This window comes from Lipotes vexillifer, unplaced genomic scaffold (genome assembly GCF_000442215.2).
Source record: "Lipotes vexillifer unplaced genomic scaffold, Lipotes_vexillifer_v1.1 scaffold112, whole genome shotgun sequence".
In the NCBI taxonomy this organism is placed as follows: domain Eukaryota; kingdom Metazoa; phylum Chordata; class Mammalia; order Artiodactyla; family Lipotidae; genus Lipotes; species Lipotes vexillifer.
In genome coordinates, this window is record NW_006776285.1 from 309,007 (window position 1) to 329,509 (window position 20,503).

Genomic DNA, 20,503 nt, shown 5'->3' on the forward strand with positions numbered 1-20,503 from the left:
AAGTCACCCTGTAGTGTTACGGAGGTGGGACCTGTGAGGACAAGATGTGTTTGAGCAGTGGTGTCAGGGCACATGTATCAGAGGAGTGGCTTTTAGTAACAGATTTCTTTTCACTTTTGTGTATGTCTTTAAAAGTTTTGTTCAAAGATGTTAAAAATCCATTTTATCTTTCAGGATTCTTAGGAATACATGTATGTATGTATGTGTGTGTGTACAAAGACATATACATGTATAACTATGTCAGTACTCATATATTTGTATAGCTTATATATTAAAGTTTATACATGTATTTTTATTTTAGATGTTTTATTCTTGTTTATTTTCAATATGTATTTTTATTTTTATATGAATTTTTATTTTTTAGGTACACTTATAATTATACAATTTAATTCCAAAAAATCATGGTAACTGGATATGATAAAATTCTTATAGTCTGTGTGGCTCTAACTAAAATTTTACCTACTTGAATAAGCAAATGAAGTCACTCAAATCCAGGCTTAAACCAAGTTTATTATTTTCTAATTTTCCACAGTATATTGCTTTGTTCTTTTTTCTTACCTACTTCATTTGATTGTTATATATTAATCATTTCACTGAATTTTTTATTCTAAGATGAAAAGATAAATATACCTTCTCAATGTGGCACAATTATATTTCTAACTCCTTTTACTATCTTTGCTACTTTCCCAGGATGAAAGTGACAAATCATTTTATTAGAAATTTTAATTTTTTCTAAAGAATACAACTTGAGAAAATTATATGGTATACAAATTGCTGTTCAAAAGAGAACAGATGTTTGATGAAAGTAATCATAATTCACATGCCTGAGAACATTAGCCTGTACTTCAAGAAATATAATGTAATTCATCCTAAAGAAGTAAAAGACAATTCTCTGGTTGCTGAGAAGATCTTGGCCAGAGTCCTCTTGGGCACCTATATCCCTTGGCGATATTGATGTGCTTGCAGGATTGATTTATTGCTCTGAGATGCAGCCTGTACACATTGCTGCTTATTATACAAACAATGAACAGTATCTCGGGATGTATATTTTTTCCATTACTGTACAAAAGTATATGACACTTTTTTTTTTTCTTTTTTTTTTTTTTTGCGATATGTGGGCCTCTCACTGTCGTGGCCTTTCCCGTTGCCGGATGCGCAAGCTCAGCGGCCACGGCTCACGGGCCCAGCCGCTACGCGGCATGTGGGATCCTCCCAGACCGGGGCACGAACCCGTATCCCCTGCATCGGCAGGCGGACTCTCAACCACTGCGCCACCAGGGAGGCCCAGTATATGACACTTTTGATTAGATTAGGTTTCTCCAGTATATAGAGAGGTTTAACTCTCTTGACAAGTTCATCAGGATCTAAAGTCTAGCCCCATACTGAGAGCTTAACCTTCAACTTTAGTTTTCCATGCACATGAAACAATATTGATTGTTTTGGGGGTAATCAGCCCATCTTCTGTACGTATATATGACAGCATAATACCATGCAGCATATGGTTGTGCAAACAGAAGCTGCATTGGCGAACACAGAAGGGTATCATCAGTCTACTCAGAGGTCATGTATGCCATTAATTCATTCAGTAACATTAAGATTCCTAGAGCAACAGAAATAACATATTTGCATAGTGCATTGTGGTTTACAAAGCCTTTCATGCGACATCTGTGATCTAATTCTTGTAGCAAATCTGAAAAGTAGGTACCCAAGAAAAAGGGTATTCGCTCCATTTTACAGATGAAGAACAGGCTTAGAAGAGTTAATGACTTACATAAGATCAGTGTAATATTTATAACATAGCATATATGAAAACAGAAAAGCACATTATTAGGTGACAAAGCATGAGCAAAAAAAATAAAACAAATTACTGCCCTTTCAATTTTTTATTTCAAAGTTTCGAGGAAGTGAGTCTCTATGTCCTTTTAAAAAGATTGTTAATAAAGGTACATTTAATGAATAAATGGAAATTTACTCTCTTACCCTTATTCAGCAAAAACCATTTATAGAAATATATTTATCATTATTATTTTAATCTTATTGGTAAACTAAGAAAATTAAATAAAATTATGGGTTAGGAGCCTCCTGACGGTTAAGCTGGGCCATAATCACATGTATAACACACACGGTGAATCGGCGCCAGGGTAAAGAGATGAACCACCTTTAAACCCGTTAGCATCTGAAATGGCATCATGTTGGCCGAGACATTACACACTGCAAGGAAATAAATTACTCATCTTTTGGCAGACATTTTGTGCCACAGAGAAATAATTTTCTAAAGGGCACCTTGTCGAATGAAAGGAGGATTCAAGAGGTTCCCAAAGAGAGTCATAAACTCTAGAGATTCCCCAGCCCAACAGCCAGCTGGCTACGTCTGTGTGACAACAAAACAGATGAGCTGTTGGAAGATTTGGACTTAGGCTTGCTGGGAAGCTCAGAAGTTATCTAGATTGTTTTTGTCAAAGATCAGTTATCGAGACCATGTATCCTTTTTTGCCCAAACACCTTGTTTGATTAATTCTTGATTGATTCCATCTCACAGTCTGAAAAGTTATCTATATCTGCAGTCTTCCCCTTCATTGTGTTTCTGGATCTTTATTATCCAGGGTTAGAAAAATCAGCTTAGGTCGTTTGTCAGAATGTATTGATGATGAGCCTTGCTGAAAGCGTCAATGGCCCTTAGCTGGTAAAGAACTCATTAGGAAATGAGCACCTAAGGCGTTTGTTTTGTTTTGTTTTCCTTCACCAGACTTCTTGAAAGTGGTTTTGTAGACTAGTAAAAGGATGACAATACATGTTTCCCTGAATTTTACAGTATGGCACTTATTTTCAAATCCAAGGGAAGCTGTTCCTGGGCAGTTTTTTAAAAACTTTTGATAATCAGGCTAGAGATCTGAGAACATCCTTTTGGTTACTTGTTTTACATTTGCTCCACATATTTCTGCCAAAACTCAACCTAAGAGAATGAATTCTATGTGGGAGCCAAATTCCTAGCCAAAATATTGAATGTAAGGATATCTTTTTTTTTCCTAAATAAATAGTTAAATAGCTCTTATAAAGACCAAGATTAAACAGAAGCCCATACAGTCTGGATATAAAGCCAGTACTTTAGAAGGAAGCTTTTTTTTTTTTTTTTTCAAACCCACTACTTGATGTGATTTCTCAGAGTGTTTCTCACTCCACATTTAGAGGTTTAGAGCACCCTCTTGGGTGTCCCTTCTCCTTGTTTTTTGAGTTAGCCTTGGCCCCTGGTGTGCTTCTCTAGGAGGGCTTGGCGAGGTGGAATTCCTTATGTTTTCCTTCCTACCAGGACTCACAGACAGGCCCTCTTTCCCACATGCCTGTAACGCCCTTCCTCCATCACAATGGAAAAGGCCATTTATTTTAATTGAGAAAATTGCAAGATTTGCTGAGAATTAAGATATCTTGAATTCATATATTGGTCTAAGTTATTTTTAAAAGTGAGCAGAAACCTCTGGTTAGTGAAAGATGGAGGTAAAAGGAAGGCAAGGGATGAGCAGGTAGAGAACTGGTTAGGATCTGTTCATTTAAAGAAAGTTTTTTTTTTTCTTGTTTTAGCATAAAATCTGGTTTTGTATGGGTAAGATAAAGAATCAAAGCAGTTTTCAACCTGAAGAAGCTATTGCTAAGGAACTGGCTTAGATTCATCAGAGTGTGGTCATTTTCCGGGCTAAAATTCACCCCAAAAGGGCCATCATGAAACTAGCACAAGCCTGTCAAGATGAAGCAGTGACTTTGCCTCTGATTTCTATCTTTTCAGTCATTTTAGCGTCCAGCTTTTATGGGCAATGTTCCCTACTCCTTGGTCAGTTAAATAAAGCTGTAAGGCGCTATGAGGAGTAAAAACCAATTATTCTGGTTCCTGGTCACAGCTTTCCAGAAAACCAGAAGAGCATATTTTTCCGTGCTTTTGGTATGAAGAGCCTCTTTGAGGTGTGTGGGTTTATATAAAGATTCTCAAAGGGGAAACATTTGACTGAAATGAGCATTGAAAGAGAGCAGAGATGGGGATTAGAATCAAACAGATTCCCTTGGATGCCAGTGTAAAACTCTTTAAAGTTTTGTGATTTTAAGTGCTGCTTCTGGCACCAAAATCTGTAAGTAGATGGAAAAAAAAACCCTCAAGACTGAAGAGGGACTAGCCCTCTGTTTTTTCACTTTGGCCTCCAAGTGCCCTTGGCTCTCCTGCTGCATTTTCTGCGCCTCCGTCTTGCAGTGTTCAGAATTTCTTTCCATACGGCATGTGTGCTCTTCCAGATGTGGATACCTTCCACGTTTCCCACAGCTGAACTCTAAGAGGGATATTTTGTCCTAAAATAATCTTGGGATAATATTTATTGCCAGACTGATTTAAATTCATGTGAAAAGAGCTAGTTACTACAAATAGTAAAATAATCTATTATGAGAATCCTATTCTAATTTAAAATGGAAACATATCTCATGGCTAAAGAATCTGCATAATACCTTGGAATTTTAATATATATTTATTCCAGAGAATTCTAATTCTCACGCCTATTATCTGCTTTTGTCCCATAGCATCACAACTCATAGTGGGAGACAGAGCATGTAAATGACTTCGATCAAATAATTTTAGAGGAGATGTATCAGAGTTTAAATCTAATTTATATACGTGTCTCTTAAACTTAGTGGGTGCCTGTATATTTACAGGTTACTTAAAAGGAGGCAGTGTCATCTAATGCTATGTAATTATGATACAGAGCAGCACTGCACAATCTAAAAAATTGTTTTATTAAGTCAGTTTTTCTTAGCTTTAACCTGCTCCCATGTGACTGTGGTCAGCATCAGAGCCTCAAAATAATTCACATCTTAATATCCCAGCAAGGCCAAAGGAGCAAATCCAAGAACTAGGTCTCTTCCAGTGTCCTCAAAACACCAGACATATGCTCTGAAGTTTTTCCTCCGATATATATGACATTTATAAAAACTTCTGAGTGTTAAGGGAAACAACATCTAGAAATTTTCAACTTCTGCCTCAACTAAAAGAAAATCATTTGCTCAGTGTGGGACCCGAGAGCGAGTAATGCCAGGATTGATGCCTTAGAACAAAAGTCCTTAATTGGAGTTTATAATCTTTTACAGCTCTGATACGTGAGTTTGTTAAACAATTGTTTAAGAAACGTGTGGTTAGCTATATTTTCAGCTGTAGGACAGAAATACCTCCAACAACAAACTCTGCAAATTCTGCCCCAGTTCACAAAAATAGAGTCAAGCCAAGGCAAAGGATTCCTTCTCCAACCACAGGCTCCTTCATCTGTAACCTATGATGACGTCACCTCAAGCTTCCATGCCTTCTGCTCTCTTTACTCTGAAACTGTCACCACCTCTTAAAGACTTGAAAGATTCTCAAAGAGAAACCCATCCACATTTTATATATTCTTTGGGTATTCATACTACCCGTGTTACAGAACATGTGTGCTTATTAAAGGGATTTTCTGTGTTAGCAAGCAGGTTAGGGACTTGGGGGTTTGTCGGTGAGGAAGGCTTTGAAAGGCAATCAGATTTAGTCAGAGTATGAAGATGGGGTCCGAACCCAGTGTCTATCCTGTACTTCCTGGGAAGGTAGATCCACCTGCAGGTCCTGACTCTGAGGGGGTTTGAGTGTGGAGCAAAGTCTTTCTCCCACTCTGAGACTTGTCAGGTCCGAGCTCCAGGCCAGGCTGCAAGTCGATTTCTTGTCTCCAGCTCTCCCTCCCCAACCCAGCTTCCCTCCTTGTCCACAGCACAGGGACTTTCAGGAGGGGTGTGTGTGGGTGTGTATTTTCTGAATGAATGAAATTTGATTCATATTTATTAGAGCTTTTAAAATTAGAACTCCCCTATCCTATCTGATATCATCTTAGACAAATAACTAGGTCACTAGGATATATTTTCTTCACTAATTATTTTATTACTAATAAAGTATTATTAATAAGTAATATAATAATAAAATAAGTGTTTTACTTAAATAAATATGTATAAAATTATATAGTAATAATAATAAATAAAATGGTACTATTACTGATTACTAATACTACTTAGGTCATTGACTGCCTTATTTGTACTTCTCAGAGGTAAATGTGTTTGCATTTCCCAGGAATTTTGTGTGGGTGTGTGTGTGGGACGTGGGCCTCGCTCCGGACGCGCAGGCTTAGCGGCCACGGCTCACGGGCCCAGCCGCTCCGTGGCACGTGGGATCTTCCCGGACCGGGGCACGAACCCGCATCCCCTGCATCAGCAGGCGGACTCTCAACCACTGCGCCACCAGGGAAACCCCTCCCAGGAATGTTTTAATAGGCTAGTTGTCTATTCGGAAGCAGTGACCAAAATTTAATCAGTATTTTCATAATGGCATTCCTCTATGAGTCAACATATGTAATGATTTTCAACCAGTAACTTCATTAGGAATTTATAGAGCACCTTCTAAGTAAGTGTCAGGTACTCAGTGATGAGCAAACAAGCCAAACTCAGAGGAAGAGAATCAGCCGCGGTCATTTCCCTGCGGCCAGGGCCCAGCCTGTAGAAACCCAGCACACTCCTTTTTCTGATAGTTCATAAGAATGTAATTTATTCTGCAATAAAATTATGGGCCACTTTCAGCTAAGATATTGAAAAATAAAACATACAAGCATAACCTTAGATCTATTTTGCAAATGTAGCTATACACATTAAAAAAAAGAGTACTTTCAGTACTTCCCCCCACTTTTCCAGTTATGTGTGCTACAGTGTGATTTACATTTTTCTTGATGAGTACTCCATACTCAAAAAGAACAGATAAGTCTTAATGTCCCCTAAAGGTCCTATAATCATTTTTACTTTTATGCTGTCCCTTTGCCCCTTGAATGCAATGATCATCTACCTTGTTCCCCTCTGAACTTCCAGCTCCTAAATCAAAGTGCCTCCTGCTTAGCAGTGCTTAGTAGTCACTGAATGGAGTATCCTCTTGGAAACTTCCCTCACCTCTCTACCAAAAGGTTTCTTCAGGTTCAGTTTAAGCCCGTGCACCCTCCCTTATATAGATATCCTGCTTAATATGGTGTGTCATTAAGGTAATACCTTGGCAACTAATTTGCATACCTTTCAGAAACTTTTGCCTTAAATATATTTTCATTGTATTCACGTGACTCCTTAATTTGTGTTCTTCTCACTCCTATTTTTTAAGCCCCTACCCCTAAATACATTTAAGGCATTCAGATGTACATGTAAGTATTCAATTAACTCATGTAGAATAGATGAGCGATTAATCATGGTTACTATTCATTCATTCAACAAACATTTATGGAGTTCCTGCTTAGTTCCTGGCATCATTCTGGGAATGACTAGTACAACACTGGATAGACAAACATCGCTTGCTCTTGTAGCTTATTATTTACTAGCAAGAGACAGTTAAGCAAAGAAATAAATGAATAAATTAGGAATACAAGAATATCAGGTAATGATCTGTGCTATAGCGAAAATAGGTGTGTGCAAGGGTGTGATCTAAAACATAAAAAATAAAAATAAAAAGTGGATGATGGCCTTTTTGAGGAGTTAACAATTGATCTGAGGCCTGAATGACAGGTAAGAACCTGTTAGGGAAAGCTTTGAAGGAAGAGCCTTCAAATTATTGGGCAGAAATGAGTTCGATGTGTTTCTTTGAGGGTGTGAGATGCAACAAAATGGAGATACAGCCAAATGAAGATGTCCTGCAAGCAGTGTGGGTTGGAATCCTGGTGGTGGTGGTGGGGAGAGAAGGCAATGGGGGCACATATAAAAAGTAGTGTATGGTACTTATATGGCATGATTAGTACCTACTGGGACAGTGTAGCCATAGAAAAGATGGAAATCCAGGGCTGAGTCATGGATGTGTCAACCTTTAAAAGTAAAGCCGAGGGGGCTTCCCTGGTGGCGCAGTGGTTGAGAGTCCGCCTGCCGATGCAGGGGACGCGGGTTCGTGCCCAGGTCCGGGAGGATCCCATGTGCCGCGGAGTGGCTGGGCCCGTGAGCCATGGCCGCTGGGCCTGCGCGTCCGGAGCCTGTGCTCCGCAACGGGAGAGGCCACGACAGTGAGAGGCCCATGTACCACAAAAAAAACAAAAAAAAAAGTAAAGCCGAGGGATGTGCTACAGAGACCAGGAAGCAAATTAAGAAGACGCCTAGGAGAAAGTGGTACCAAGAATGTACTTCAAAAATGAGAGAATGGTCAATTGTGTTGAATACTGTTGAGAGATCTAGTAAAACAGAAATGAAAACTGAGTTAGCAATAGGGAAGTCCCCGTGACCTTCACAAGAGCAGTTGTAGTGGCCTTGTAGATGTAGATAGTGACCTATTTGGAGCAGGTTGAGAAGAAAAGAAATGAGAAAAGGTAGAGATGGCGAAAGCTAACCATTTCAAGTTTTATTGGAAAGGGAATGAAGAAGTGGAAGCTGGGAGAAGATTGGGGCTCAAAGGAGAAATTTTTTGTTCGATTACTTAAAAGAGAGTTACTAGAGTATGCTTGTAAGTAATGGGAATAACCCAAGTATGGAGGAATAGAGGGAGAAATTGAGGCAGCAAAGGGAGAATAAAAAGGCAGAAGCAAATTCCTTGAAAAGTTAAAAGGGGTTGGCTCCCAAAGCACAAATGATACAATTAGTTTTTGATAGATGCAGGGAGTGACTACATATGAAGACTACTTGACAATACAGAAATATTTCTGCATTAAAGTATTGAGAAACTAAAGCAGGCCAGGTGAAGCCACATGAATTTGCTGATTTGGGCCCATTTTTGACTTGTAAAAATACCACTTTTCTATTGCCCAAACTTACAATAATATGCTTACATAAAATAGGTTAGAATATACAAGTTGAAATAGATGATGAGCTCATGGACATTGTCAGTTTTCTCTTTTTTTGTGAAATGTTTTCACATAATTTTAAAACAGATATAAGGGAAATATAAATGCCTCTTAAATTGAATATTGCCTATTTCAGCTTAGTCTTTAGGTTAAGTCATAACGAATACCAAACAAAACAAAGACAGAATTAGATCCATGTAATTGTTCTAGTTTTATCTGAGCCTCCATGTTCTGTTCTAAAAGATTAAAACATCTACTGCATACCTAAAGATTCCTTAGGATCTGTTTCTTAGTGATTCGGATGTAAAAAAATTTAAATTAAAATAAATCCATATGTTTTGTAAGGTTTATCTTTAAAAATGTGTCCTTTGGCCTAATTGTTTATATTTTCTTTCGTCCCAGGCTTATTTATATTTATCTTCCACTGTGCTATGAAGGAGAATGTTCAGAAGCAGTGGAGACGGCATCTCTGCTGTGGTCGATTTCGATTAGCAGACAACTCAGGTAAAGGAGCATGTTGGTGATCGTTTTTCTTACATCGGAGAGTAGTTAGAAACCTTTGTCATTTTGATTTTCTGTGGTCTGGGCAACCCAGTCCCAGTGGTAGCAAGTTGTAAAGGCAGAGTATATAAAGATGCTTAGTTGTAGTCTTAGATTATTAGGACTGCAAGAGATCTGAGGACTCTAGGCCTGACTTTCCTATTTTGCAAAGGAGGAGCATGAATTCCAGAAAGGTTAAGTGAGTTGCCCAAGGTTTCATGTCTAATTTAACAACTCATATATCCACTCTACCATACATACCTTTCCATATTTTTTAAGTCTTTAATTACATTATTAGGCAAAGAGCTCTTTCTCAATATAAAAAATCCCGGAAGAAAAACATAACTTTTTTTTTTAACCACCAGTGGTTACTTCTCACCCTTAATATATTAAAGTATAATTTTAAACATAGGGTCAAAGTAAGAAACTTTTATGCTTCTTCAGGTTGTTATTGTTGACATGTCAGTCTCTTGTGTGAGTCACTGCCAGGGTGTCAGAATGTCTAATGCTCTGGACCAGTTACTTAAATAATGTGGTGATGATTCTTCAGGGCAGAATATATTCCCCCTAAAGCAGACTCATGGAGAGATGTCATTTCTTTCAGACTGGAGTAAGACAGCTACCAATATCATCAAGAAAAGTTCTGATAATCTAGGAAAATCTTTGTCCTCAAGCTCCATTGGCTCTAACTCAACCTACCTTACATCCAAGTCTAAATACAGCTCTACCACCTACTTCAAAAGGAATAGCCACACTGGTGAGTCATTCTGGCCATGGTAAAGATGTTCTCTGGGACATCTTTGTGAATATTTTGTCTTTTTTAAAAATATTACAACCAAAATTGAATCTATATTGCCAGGATATCATTAACTCTGAATATTTTTGTAGCTTCATTTGCTTTAAAACTTAATTTTCCTTAAAAGGTATGGTATCTTGTTTTAAAAAGTTATGTGTTTTTATTTTAAAAATACAGAAATTGAGTTGTAGATTATTTCAGCATAGTAGTAAAGTTACTTGGCAAGTTGGCATGGGAACAGAAAGAAATACCATCCAGCTTACATGTTACAGTTAAGACTTAAGTCCTTTGAAATATATACAAATATAAAATCATAATGTTGTACACCTAAAACTAATATAATGATATATGTCAATTATTCCTCAGTCAAACAAGAAAAAAATACCTAAGTCCTTAACCATTGGAAGAGTTATTGGCAATTGCTCTTCAAATCACTGACTAAGTATGAAATAGGGAGCATCATACTTGGAATGTGATACAGGATGGTGAGAAACACTGTGTCTTTGTTCATCTACTGAATCTTCATGATATTTACAATGATCACACTTTCTGACACTGAGCATGTATATGAACAACCCTGAAGACAGTGTGCAAATACAGGCAGACCTTGGACATACTGTGAATTTGGTTTCAGACCACTATAATAAAGCAAGTATTGCAATAGAGTCACACAAAGTTTTTGGTTTCCCAGTGCCTATAAAAATTATGTTTACACTATACTGCAGTCTATTAAGTGTACAATACAATTATGTCAAAAAATGTACACACCTTAACTTTAAAAAGTACTTTATTGCTAAAAAAATGCTTATCCGTTATCTGACCACACAGGGTTGCCACAAAACTTCAATTTATAAAAACTATAATTTATAAAAAAATATAAAGAAGATGTGGCACATATATACAATATAATATTACTCAGCCATAAAGAAAATGAAATTGAATTATTTGTAGTGAGGTGGATGGACCTAGAGTCTGTCATACAGAGAGATTAAGTCAGAAAGAGAAAAACAGATACCATATGCTAACACATATATATGGAATCTAAAAAAAGAAAAAAAAGATTCTGATGAACCTGGGGCAGGACAGGAATAAAGACACAGACGTAGAGAATGGACTTAAGGACACGGGGAGGGGGAAGGGTAAGCTGGGACGAAGTGAGAGAGTAGCATTGACATATATACACTATCAAATGTAAAATAGATAGCTAGTGGGAAGCAGCCACATAGCACAGGGAGATCAGCTCCGTGCTTTGTGACCACCTAGAGGGGTGGGATAGGGAGGGTGGGAGGGAGAGGCAAGAGGGAGGAGATATGGGGAATATATGTATATGTATAGTGGATTCACTTTGTTATACAGCAGAAACTAAAACAACATTGTAAAGCAATTATACTCCAATACAGATGTTAAAAAAAATACTTTATGAAAGAAGGAAGCAAAAAAAAAAACCAAAAAACTGTAATCTCTATGAAGGACAACAAAGTGAAGTGAAATAAAATGACATAAGCCTGTGAAGACTATTTTGCAGTCCTTGATAGCCAGTGAGCAGTGTGAAAAGGTGTAATCCTTTAATAATTTCAATTGAAAATAGCAGAAATTCTACTTTTAAATACTAATTAAACCTCGAGCAATCAGCTCTCAACACTCAGCATCCAGCACTTTCCTAATTAAAGATGATTCTAAAAGGATAATGGAAATAAATTTTAAATTTTGTATTTGTTTAACTAATTAATGTAGGCAAAGGCGAATGGCACCAAAAAGATTCATATTTAGCTTTTTGCAAGCAGGGAGTGATTTGTGTAATGTGTCTATAAATGTTCACATTGCAAACATTTGAATTTCAAATGACCCGTATGTACATTTGAATCCTTCCACATGTCCTTGCTTGCGCCACTAGGGTCCCCACTGCCTGGGATTCAAGATAGCACTGTGGAAAAAAAGTATGAATGTTTACTGAGGTTTTTAATTCCAAGGTTAAGTAAAGAAAGATCTGAAAACTTGGAGCAGCTTAGTACAGCAGTTTTTAAAGTTTCTTGGAGTCAGGGACGTTTTGGGGAATTGAATATAAGCTACGGACTCTCTTCCAGCCTTTGAGTGCAGCCTTTGAGTCCTGCACACAAACAGTTTTGCCTAAAATTAAGAGGTCTGTGCACTCCTGCTCAAAACACCTGTGTAAGAAAATTAATAACAGGCATATAGTCTGAGATAGATAATTCTACCTAATTGCTAGTTCCCTGGCACAAAACATCTTGTACAGTTGACTCTTGAACAACACAGGTTTGAACTGTACAGGTCCACTTAAACACAGACTTTTTTCAGTAGTAAAAACAACAAATAGTAGTACATGATCCACAGTTGGCTGAATACGTGGATACAGAACTGCAGCTACAGAGGAACCTCAGACACAGAGGGTCAACTGTAAATTATACTCAGATTTTCAACTGTGCAGGAGGGTCAGTGCCCTTAACCCTTGCCATTGTTCAAGGCTCAACTGTACTTATAATGAGTGAATTTTTTACTTTATTTAATCAGCCTTAAAATCAGATACTCATTTTGTTTCCCCTTCTAAAATGCAAATACTTAATGCATTGTAAGTCAGTTGTGAATGAATAGGAATTAGACCAATTGAATTGTTTTCCTCTTAACACAGCTAATAGTTGGCCTAAAGAACCACTATTAAAAGGCGAAAGAAGATAACAAAGTACATAATTTGGAACAGAGGACATTTTGGAAGTATTAAAGTATTTGGAAATAGTAAGCATCATGGGGAAAACTGACTAGAAGATAAAATGAATTGCAGAAATGGGGGTACCTAAGGAAAACTTAACTATTTCAAAATCTTGTGTATTTTTTTTTAAGAATTCATTAATGTTTTTCTGTTTCTTTTAAAATCCTTGGGGTTAAATGGGTTTTTGTCAACAAGTATAAGGATGTAGTCAGCTGTATGACATTACTTCCATGGTATAATAAATTCTAGTTTCCAATCAGCTGACGTACAAACGGTCTTCTGCGAGCTAGCCAGTTCTCAGTGAAACTGCTGATGTACTTGGGTCACTCAGGGTATGCAAAAAGTCACTGCATAGCATCATGGATATCTAGATGGTTTATTTCTTGGCATTGATTCATATGTTTATGGTGTAGATAATGTCTTCTAAGAGCATTCCTTCAACAAAAGTGGATCATTCAGGTAAACTTTTATTACTTCTTTGAATGCATGAATTTTTTGCAAGGTAGTAAGAGAATATTTGCATGGATTAAACTAAGACTCTTGCCGCACCAGCAAAGTTGCTTTTTCTTTACAATACTTCTCGGCTAGCACAAGGAAATTCCTGCATTGAGCTGGAATTTCTGAAATTTCAAATGGTCCTGTGCTGTGCTGGCTCTTCTCTGCATGGGGGTGTCTGCAAGCCGCTCCTTCTAGGAAATGTACCATGCTCTGGAGTTAGTGGGTCACATTATCAGGTAAAATAATGAGAAAAAAAAAAAAAGCAGTACTTGAGAGGTTTGTTATAGAACAGAGTGAAATTCTTTACTTTTTCACTGCTCTTATGAATTACTGGATATGTCACAGTACATTCACAGAAGTCATAAAAGAGAAATTGTCGATTCCAAGCCTGCTTTTTGAGGACTTTTGTCTGCTTGAAATTTAAGCATAGGTCAAATAATAGTTCATTTCCCTAGCCCCTGGTTTTCAAACTTGCAGCCATAATCAAAATCTATATTATCCACAATATAATAGCTACCCAGAGGACTGGGAATAACATATATATTGAAATAGAAACCTTGCTCAGAATTTTACCTTCTTAGACGGTGAAGACCCAGAAAATTGGGTCACGTATTTGGAATGGAGCTGGTCAAAATCTCTAAAAAGAATGTGACCCTGGAAGTTGTCAGCGAAGCAGAGTGATTGTATCCTTGAAGTTTCTTTGAGGATGTGTGGCTTTCTAAAAACATCAAGTACAAATTGTTCATTATTGAGATTTAAGTCAATAGAAAAATTCCCAACAGAAAACCAATGGCTAGTGAACGTATGAACTAAAGGAAAGCACGGAATCAGTCAGCTTGCTGAGAGCCGAATGGGGAGGGGGCCTTATAAAATGACTCCCTGAGCTTTTTTCTCACCAATCCTGGGACATAATCATTCCACCATGCTTTGGTCTGCCCACTCTTCCCAAAGGCCATCTGTTCTCTCTTGCTTCCTTTAGTGGGATAGACACTCCATTTTCTATTTTAGCCTTCATTTTATTTAGTGTCTGCTCCAACACCAAGACCACACTTGAACAATTTGAGCCGTTTCCAAAGACAACAGATAAAATGATGATGGCTTTTACCAATTATTGAGGATTTTTAATGTTATGTCACTTACTGGGTCAAACTTACTCAAAATATAAAACACCTAGAGTGAACATTCCAATTTTTCAGCCATGATTCCTAGAAGCAGGTTTTCATGATAGAGTTTTTGCCTCTTCCACAGTGAATAGAAAAGATACAACTGTAGGGAACTCAGGACTTTGTAGAAGGTCATTTGCTCTTTCATTGATGTGAAATCTCTGTAGTTAATTTTAAGACAGCATTTTTCTCCAAAATGTGGAAAGCAGATACCTACAAGATACATGAAGACAGCCATATGTATTTGTAGATAATAGTGCTTAGCTGAGTTTCAGGGCACTAAGCTGTACCACTTTTAGAAAGCTTTGGGTCTAGGAAAATAATGTTTAAATATGTGATATTGGGAAATTCAGAACAGAAATATATTTAGCAGTCCTTTATTACTATCAATTGCTCTGATATTAGTGCTGCCAGCAATAACATCATTCTGAGACTATAGCATAGTTAAAGAAAATATATACTTAAAATATTTCTGATAAAGATAATTTTGATTTTTATAATTTAAAAATAATTAATAAAAGATACCTTTTTTCTATATTGCAGTCATTTCACAGGTTTTTTCCATGAGAAAATGTGTTCAAAATAGCCTTTATGTTTTTTTTATTCACTTGTCTTTTCCAAAATTATTTAAATTATATTTTATTAAAAATTGTATTATGAAAGTGTCAAACATATGAAAAATAGAGAGGATAATATAATGAATCTCCTTGTTCATATCAACTCATAGCCACCTACCCATTTTCCCCTCCGTGTATTATTTTGAAAACACATCATAGACATCATATCATTTCTTCCACAGATATTTCAGCACCTTTTAATTCATTTGTTATATAATCTGTTACTACCTTGTTTGATTGATTTGCCACATATATTTTTGCAGCAATTTTCTGATTATTCTATTCACTGGTTCTTTGAAAAATACCACTTACAAGAATATTTCTTGAAACAACTCCCAACACAAATTACTAGAAGGCCCATTAACATTCTTTCATATGCAAAGATGCACTTTGAAGATGAAAAACATGACATTTTAGTGCTGCCTATTTTACCTAAACTAAGAAAGAACCAGAGCTTCATTTCCTTTGTGATCTTCTTTAATGTGCAAAATAGAGCATCCAGAACGGTAGCCCTTAGGCATGTCACCAGCTCATCTTGCAGCCTAATTTCTTGTATCATTTCTTGCAGACAATGCATCCATGGACAAGTCCTCATCAAAACTGACCCATGCTGATGGAGAACAAACATCAATCATCCCTGTCCATCAGGTCATTGATAAGGTCAAGGGATATTGCAATGCTCATTCAGATAATTTCTATAAAAATATTATCATGTCAGACACCTTCAGCCACAGCACAAAGTTTTAATATCTTTAATATAAGGAAGAGACATCAGTCTGCAGCAACGTGAAGATGTGCAAGCTGTGAAAACTGACTAGCAGATGTAAAGGTGGTATTACCTAGGTAACTGCATATATATGAAGAATGTGTTTTGTGAAAAAGGCTTTTGTGAAATTCAAAATCTGTCTTTTCAGTGTATTTCTCCCATGGGGGAGTTTCCACCATCACTAAGCTTCAGTACTAAGAGCAGCACGACTCAGTAGCCACAGGGGATAGGATTTTTTAACTATATGATTGAATGGATCAATCAGAACTTGGGCTGTGGGGTGGAATATTAAAATTAAAAGGCAAGGGACAGGCCGAGCTTGGGACAAGCCCTAGTTTAGAGCTCATTCACACCCCACATAATAATTAGATTTGGATATGGCCATTTGCTCCATCACCTTTCTCTGCGATCAAAAGCATACTAATATTTATAACTATCTTGGATGCCCACAGGTCCTATCTCAGTGCTAGTTTCTATGAATGCATTAGCATTTCCTCTTTTTAAATGAAATTTCAACCACAGATACAAAAGAGTATTTAATGTCTGACTCAAAGTTTAGAAAGGAATTTTTTCTTATTATCTGAGATGTTTAACCCTGAAGACCACAACATGCTTAGGAAAGAAAGAATTCCCCAAATTTTGACCTAGTTAATAAGAGGCCATGTTATTTCACTTTCCTATTCAAGACACAAAGCTTAAGCATCATCATTAATTATAATTTAGTCCTGTACATTTGAATCAAGTTTAGTGTTGATGTTCCATTAGAGTGGAGCTCCCAGGAGCTGAAGAATGACCCTCTTACACCTCTGCTTTTGCTGCTCTACTGTACATTGAGCTGCGGGCTCATGGGAGGAATACGGATTTCCATTAGGCATGCCGTGTACAGTAGTCTCTCCCTTTTGGGAAAAACAACCATTGAGACTCTATGGTCTTGTCTTTGCTCCAGAGACTTTTTAAGACATTTCCATTTGCACAAATGAAAAGCCTCTTACTTCCTTTTTCCAGAATTTTGTTCCAAAGCATATAAACTGAGACTTAGGTGGGTGACTTATCATAATCAAAATAATTTATAATTGTGTGGGTCTACACTTGCCAGTCTGCAAACTATTTGTACATAAGTCCTCTGATTATAAGAGCCAGAGGAGGTCTGGCAAGACAGATGGGGTGTTATTTATGGATTAAGTTTCTGCATATAAGCCATGCATAATATTAAGCAGCTTAACCTACCCGTCAAACTATCCTGAGTAATATGTTTGCTAGTGAATGTGTAAGAGACCACATTTTAATTGTTCTTAAATGACAGACTCATATCCAGTTTCTTAGAAATTGGTCTCAGTACATGCTGTACCTTTACATTTGCTCTGGGTTATCTGAGATGTTTCAGGTTCTGGGAGGTGGCAGCCTAAGTGATGAGAAGACGAAACATTCTGGCAGAACCAAACTGCTTAAAGGCAGAAGCCAGACTGAGCACCTGGGGACCTTTCTCTCTGTGCAGGAAGCAGGTAGCTCTCAGTCTGAAACGTAGGAAAGCTTTCAGGCTATGCAGCAAACAAGGGGCCTCTCAGCTTTTGCTGATCTTCAATCATGAAGCTTTTGGCCAGACTTAAATGGATGATAATATGCTAATGGGTTTTCATACTGTTCCATTTTGTAGCCTCCTGGAACACTGTTCTGGAAGACAGGAGCATTGCCCAGCTTGGCCTTCACAGGGGAGGGGTGTAGGTAGTAGGAAAGGATAGTAAATCTAAGGTCACTAAGACCCTACAGTAGAGCCATGCCCTTTTCTCTAGGCATATATATTAACAGGCTGCTTATTTTGGCAGAGGTTACAACTAGGTGAAAATTAACCTTAAATAGTCACTGAATCTTCATATACTTTCCCCCAAGCCTTAGAGATGGTAGAATTTAATTAGCTTTTGACTGTGAGATTTCTACCCAAAGTGCTTATTTAGTTAAAAGTAATTAAGAGATAGCTTTAAAAATAGCTTTGATTTCTACTTGTATTCATCCAGATCTGGGAAAACTTTTTTTTTTTTTTTTTCAAATTTGACAACAATATCAGCTCCACTTTATAAATTTCCAATAATCAGGTAAGGAAAGAAAAAATGGATAAACAGCTGAATAGAAGCATTTGCAAGTGGACTTAAAAGACTGAGTCAAATTCTACCCTCAGTTCTGCGCACATAATGCTCACCTCCATCTAGCCTCGCATCAGAACAGAAATATAGGAATTTAGCTGTGGGGCCAAAATTTAGTTTAGCTTAACTTTGAGAATAATATCAATTTAGACTCTCTGGGGTATTTTTGGTTGTTTTTTATTTTCTTCTTTTTCCTTTTTTTTAACATTATGTTAGAGTCAGTCTAAGATCCTGAGATATTTTCCATTGCTGTCACGATGACTTGCATTGTAAAGCTTTTATTTGTTCAATGTTGATGTAGACTCTTTTGTATATATTTATTTATTTGTGTTCATAAATGTGAGCTTGTTTTATATCTTACATTTATATTGCCTGGCTTTGTTCTTTTAATTAACTTTTTATCAGAGAGACTGTATATATTTTTTTCTAAATACTTTGTGAAATAGTTTTCTGTAGCAGTATCTCTGAATTTGATGAATAAAAAGTGACTGTGAGTGCAAATTAGAATTAGTAGTAAGAAGCTACTATACCTGATTTGCCATTTTACTTAAATAGAAAATGTTTTTCAAATAAATACTTATGTTGTTTGTGATCCAAATTATTCAATTCCTTTATGAGTGAATGTTTTTATTTCTGACTCTTAAATAGGAAAAGATTATTTGACAACTGGAAAATAACCTGGCAGCAATTAAGCTAGTGACATGGGACTACTTTGCCAAAACACTAAAACTGAATATTTTAGAAAGATTCAGTTCACTGGGGATTAATGCATTTTGAAGTTCTTAGATTTTCTTAAGATGACTGATGCAAAGCCAAGCTCTGTGGCAAATTAAAAGTAATGTAGGTTTCCTTTTTGGGAAGTCTTCAGCATCTTGAAAGGGAAACAAATCAATAATACTACATAGAAGTTAGGTCATGGGATATTTTTTTTCACATTTATAGGAGGCTTAGAAAATGACAGAATTTAGCCAACTTGACTTGCATGAGTAGAACAGAACCTCCTCCCTTCCTTTTGCTGTGATTAGTTAGGATAACTCTCTTCTGCAGAGAGCCAAGGCCCACTCTGGCTCATGGCCCTACCCAGTGCTAAGCTGTGAGGCTTGTTGGCTGGTCACTGCTCACTCAGGTCTTCTGAGCCAACATTCACAACTCCTGGCCAAGCCGTGTTAGGAAAACAGGCAAACATTTGCTGAAGCTTCATTTGCAGTTACATACAGCAGGTTAAAGCTGAGGGAGCAGCAGTGAGAAGTAGGTGGGAAACACTTATTTGATTTGCAGGCTGACCTGTGTTTGTAGTAGTTTGAAATCTGAAGGAATTGGGCTTTGTAAATACCTTGTTTTGGAAGAATGCCCATGTTTCCAGTCGAGTAACATTCTATTTTTCTTGTATAGAAGCGCTAAATCTCTCTCCCTCTTTCTGTCCCCCTCCCTCCCTTTCTCTGTCTACCTCCCCCCAACTTTCCTGCTTTTCTCACTTCTTCCCTCTTTCTCTCTTCCTTCCCTCCCTCTTCATATCGAGGAAGAATACTTAACCGTTTTCTTTTTATGCTTCCCTAGAGAAAAAATAAGAATAAATGTGAAGGTGCAAGGGTGAGGATGATGAGAATTACAGGGACAGGGTTAGCCCTGGCAAAGAGAGGAGGCATAGCTTTCTTCTGAGTTTGAAGGACAGGTTATGAGATGAGCAAGGAGGTATAGAGGGGCTGATAGTGAGGCAGTGTTGAGTTTCCTGATTTTTATCAATTAAAATAATTAGAGGCTCATTTCACAAGTTGGGTATTGTAAGGGCAGTAGTATCAGGATGGGGATATGAATAAAATTAAAATTTGAAACAACCTTACGGGGAATGCAAATCCTTGGCTAAATTAAGTCAAATAAGCTGGTAAATGGTGTTTGCCCTTAGAGTAGCTTTTGCAAGTACATCCTCCAAATCATCTTACTAAAATTTTTTATTTGGTGTGTTTTGAAAAACGAGTTTATTTCAAGTTCATAACCAAACACTTAATATTCTAAAGTCTCAAACCTTATTGATTTATCTTAAACATTTGAGAATAATTGGATGACAAATGATTGCACACTTATCCCACAATCTTTTTAATCTTTTAAGTTACATCTTCTGGTTGGCTTATTTTCATCATGAATTAATTTAAATGATTTTTATAAATTCAGGATATCAGTGAGAATAGAACATTTGATATTCACATTAAACATAATTTAATATTGATATGTATAGTCACACCGTGTGAGAAAATAACACAATAATAACAAAATAAAGAGTTTAAGTACTCTAGGAACAAAAGAAAGATCTCCAGAGAACTACAGTATTTTCCTCCTTCATTGTCCTAAAGTTCAATCAATCAATCAAGGATATTAAGTGACGACAACCTTGTAACCTTCCTACGAGGAGTTCACTGGCCTGAACTGACAGA

At 37.0% G+C, this 20,503-nt stretch overlaps 1 protein-coding gene across 1 annotated transcript in view; it reads left to right on the top strand.

The window, feature by feature from the left end:
- The window catches only part of ADGRG6 (adhesion G protein-coupled receptor G6), a 137,421-nt gene extending 121,504 nt beyond the window's left edge, over positions 1 to 15,917 (top strand). The window contains 3 exon segments of the mRNA XM_007472165.1: positions 9,234 to 9,335; positions 9,976 to 10,128; positions 15,739 to 15,917. Of these exon segments, the coding sequence (XP_007472227.1) occupies positions 9,234 to 9,335; positions 9,976 to 10,128; positions 15,739 to 15,917 (434 nt within the window).
- The last annotated feature ends 4,586 nt before the right edge of the window (positions 15,918 to 20,503 follow it).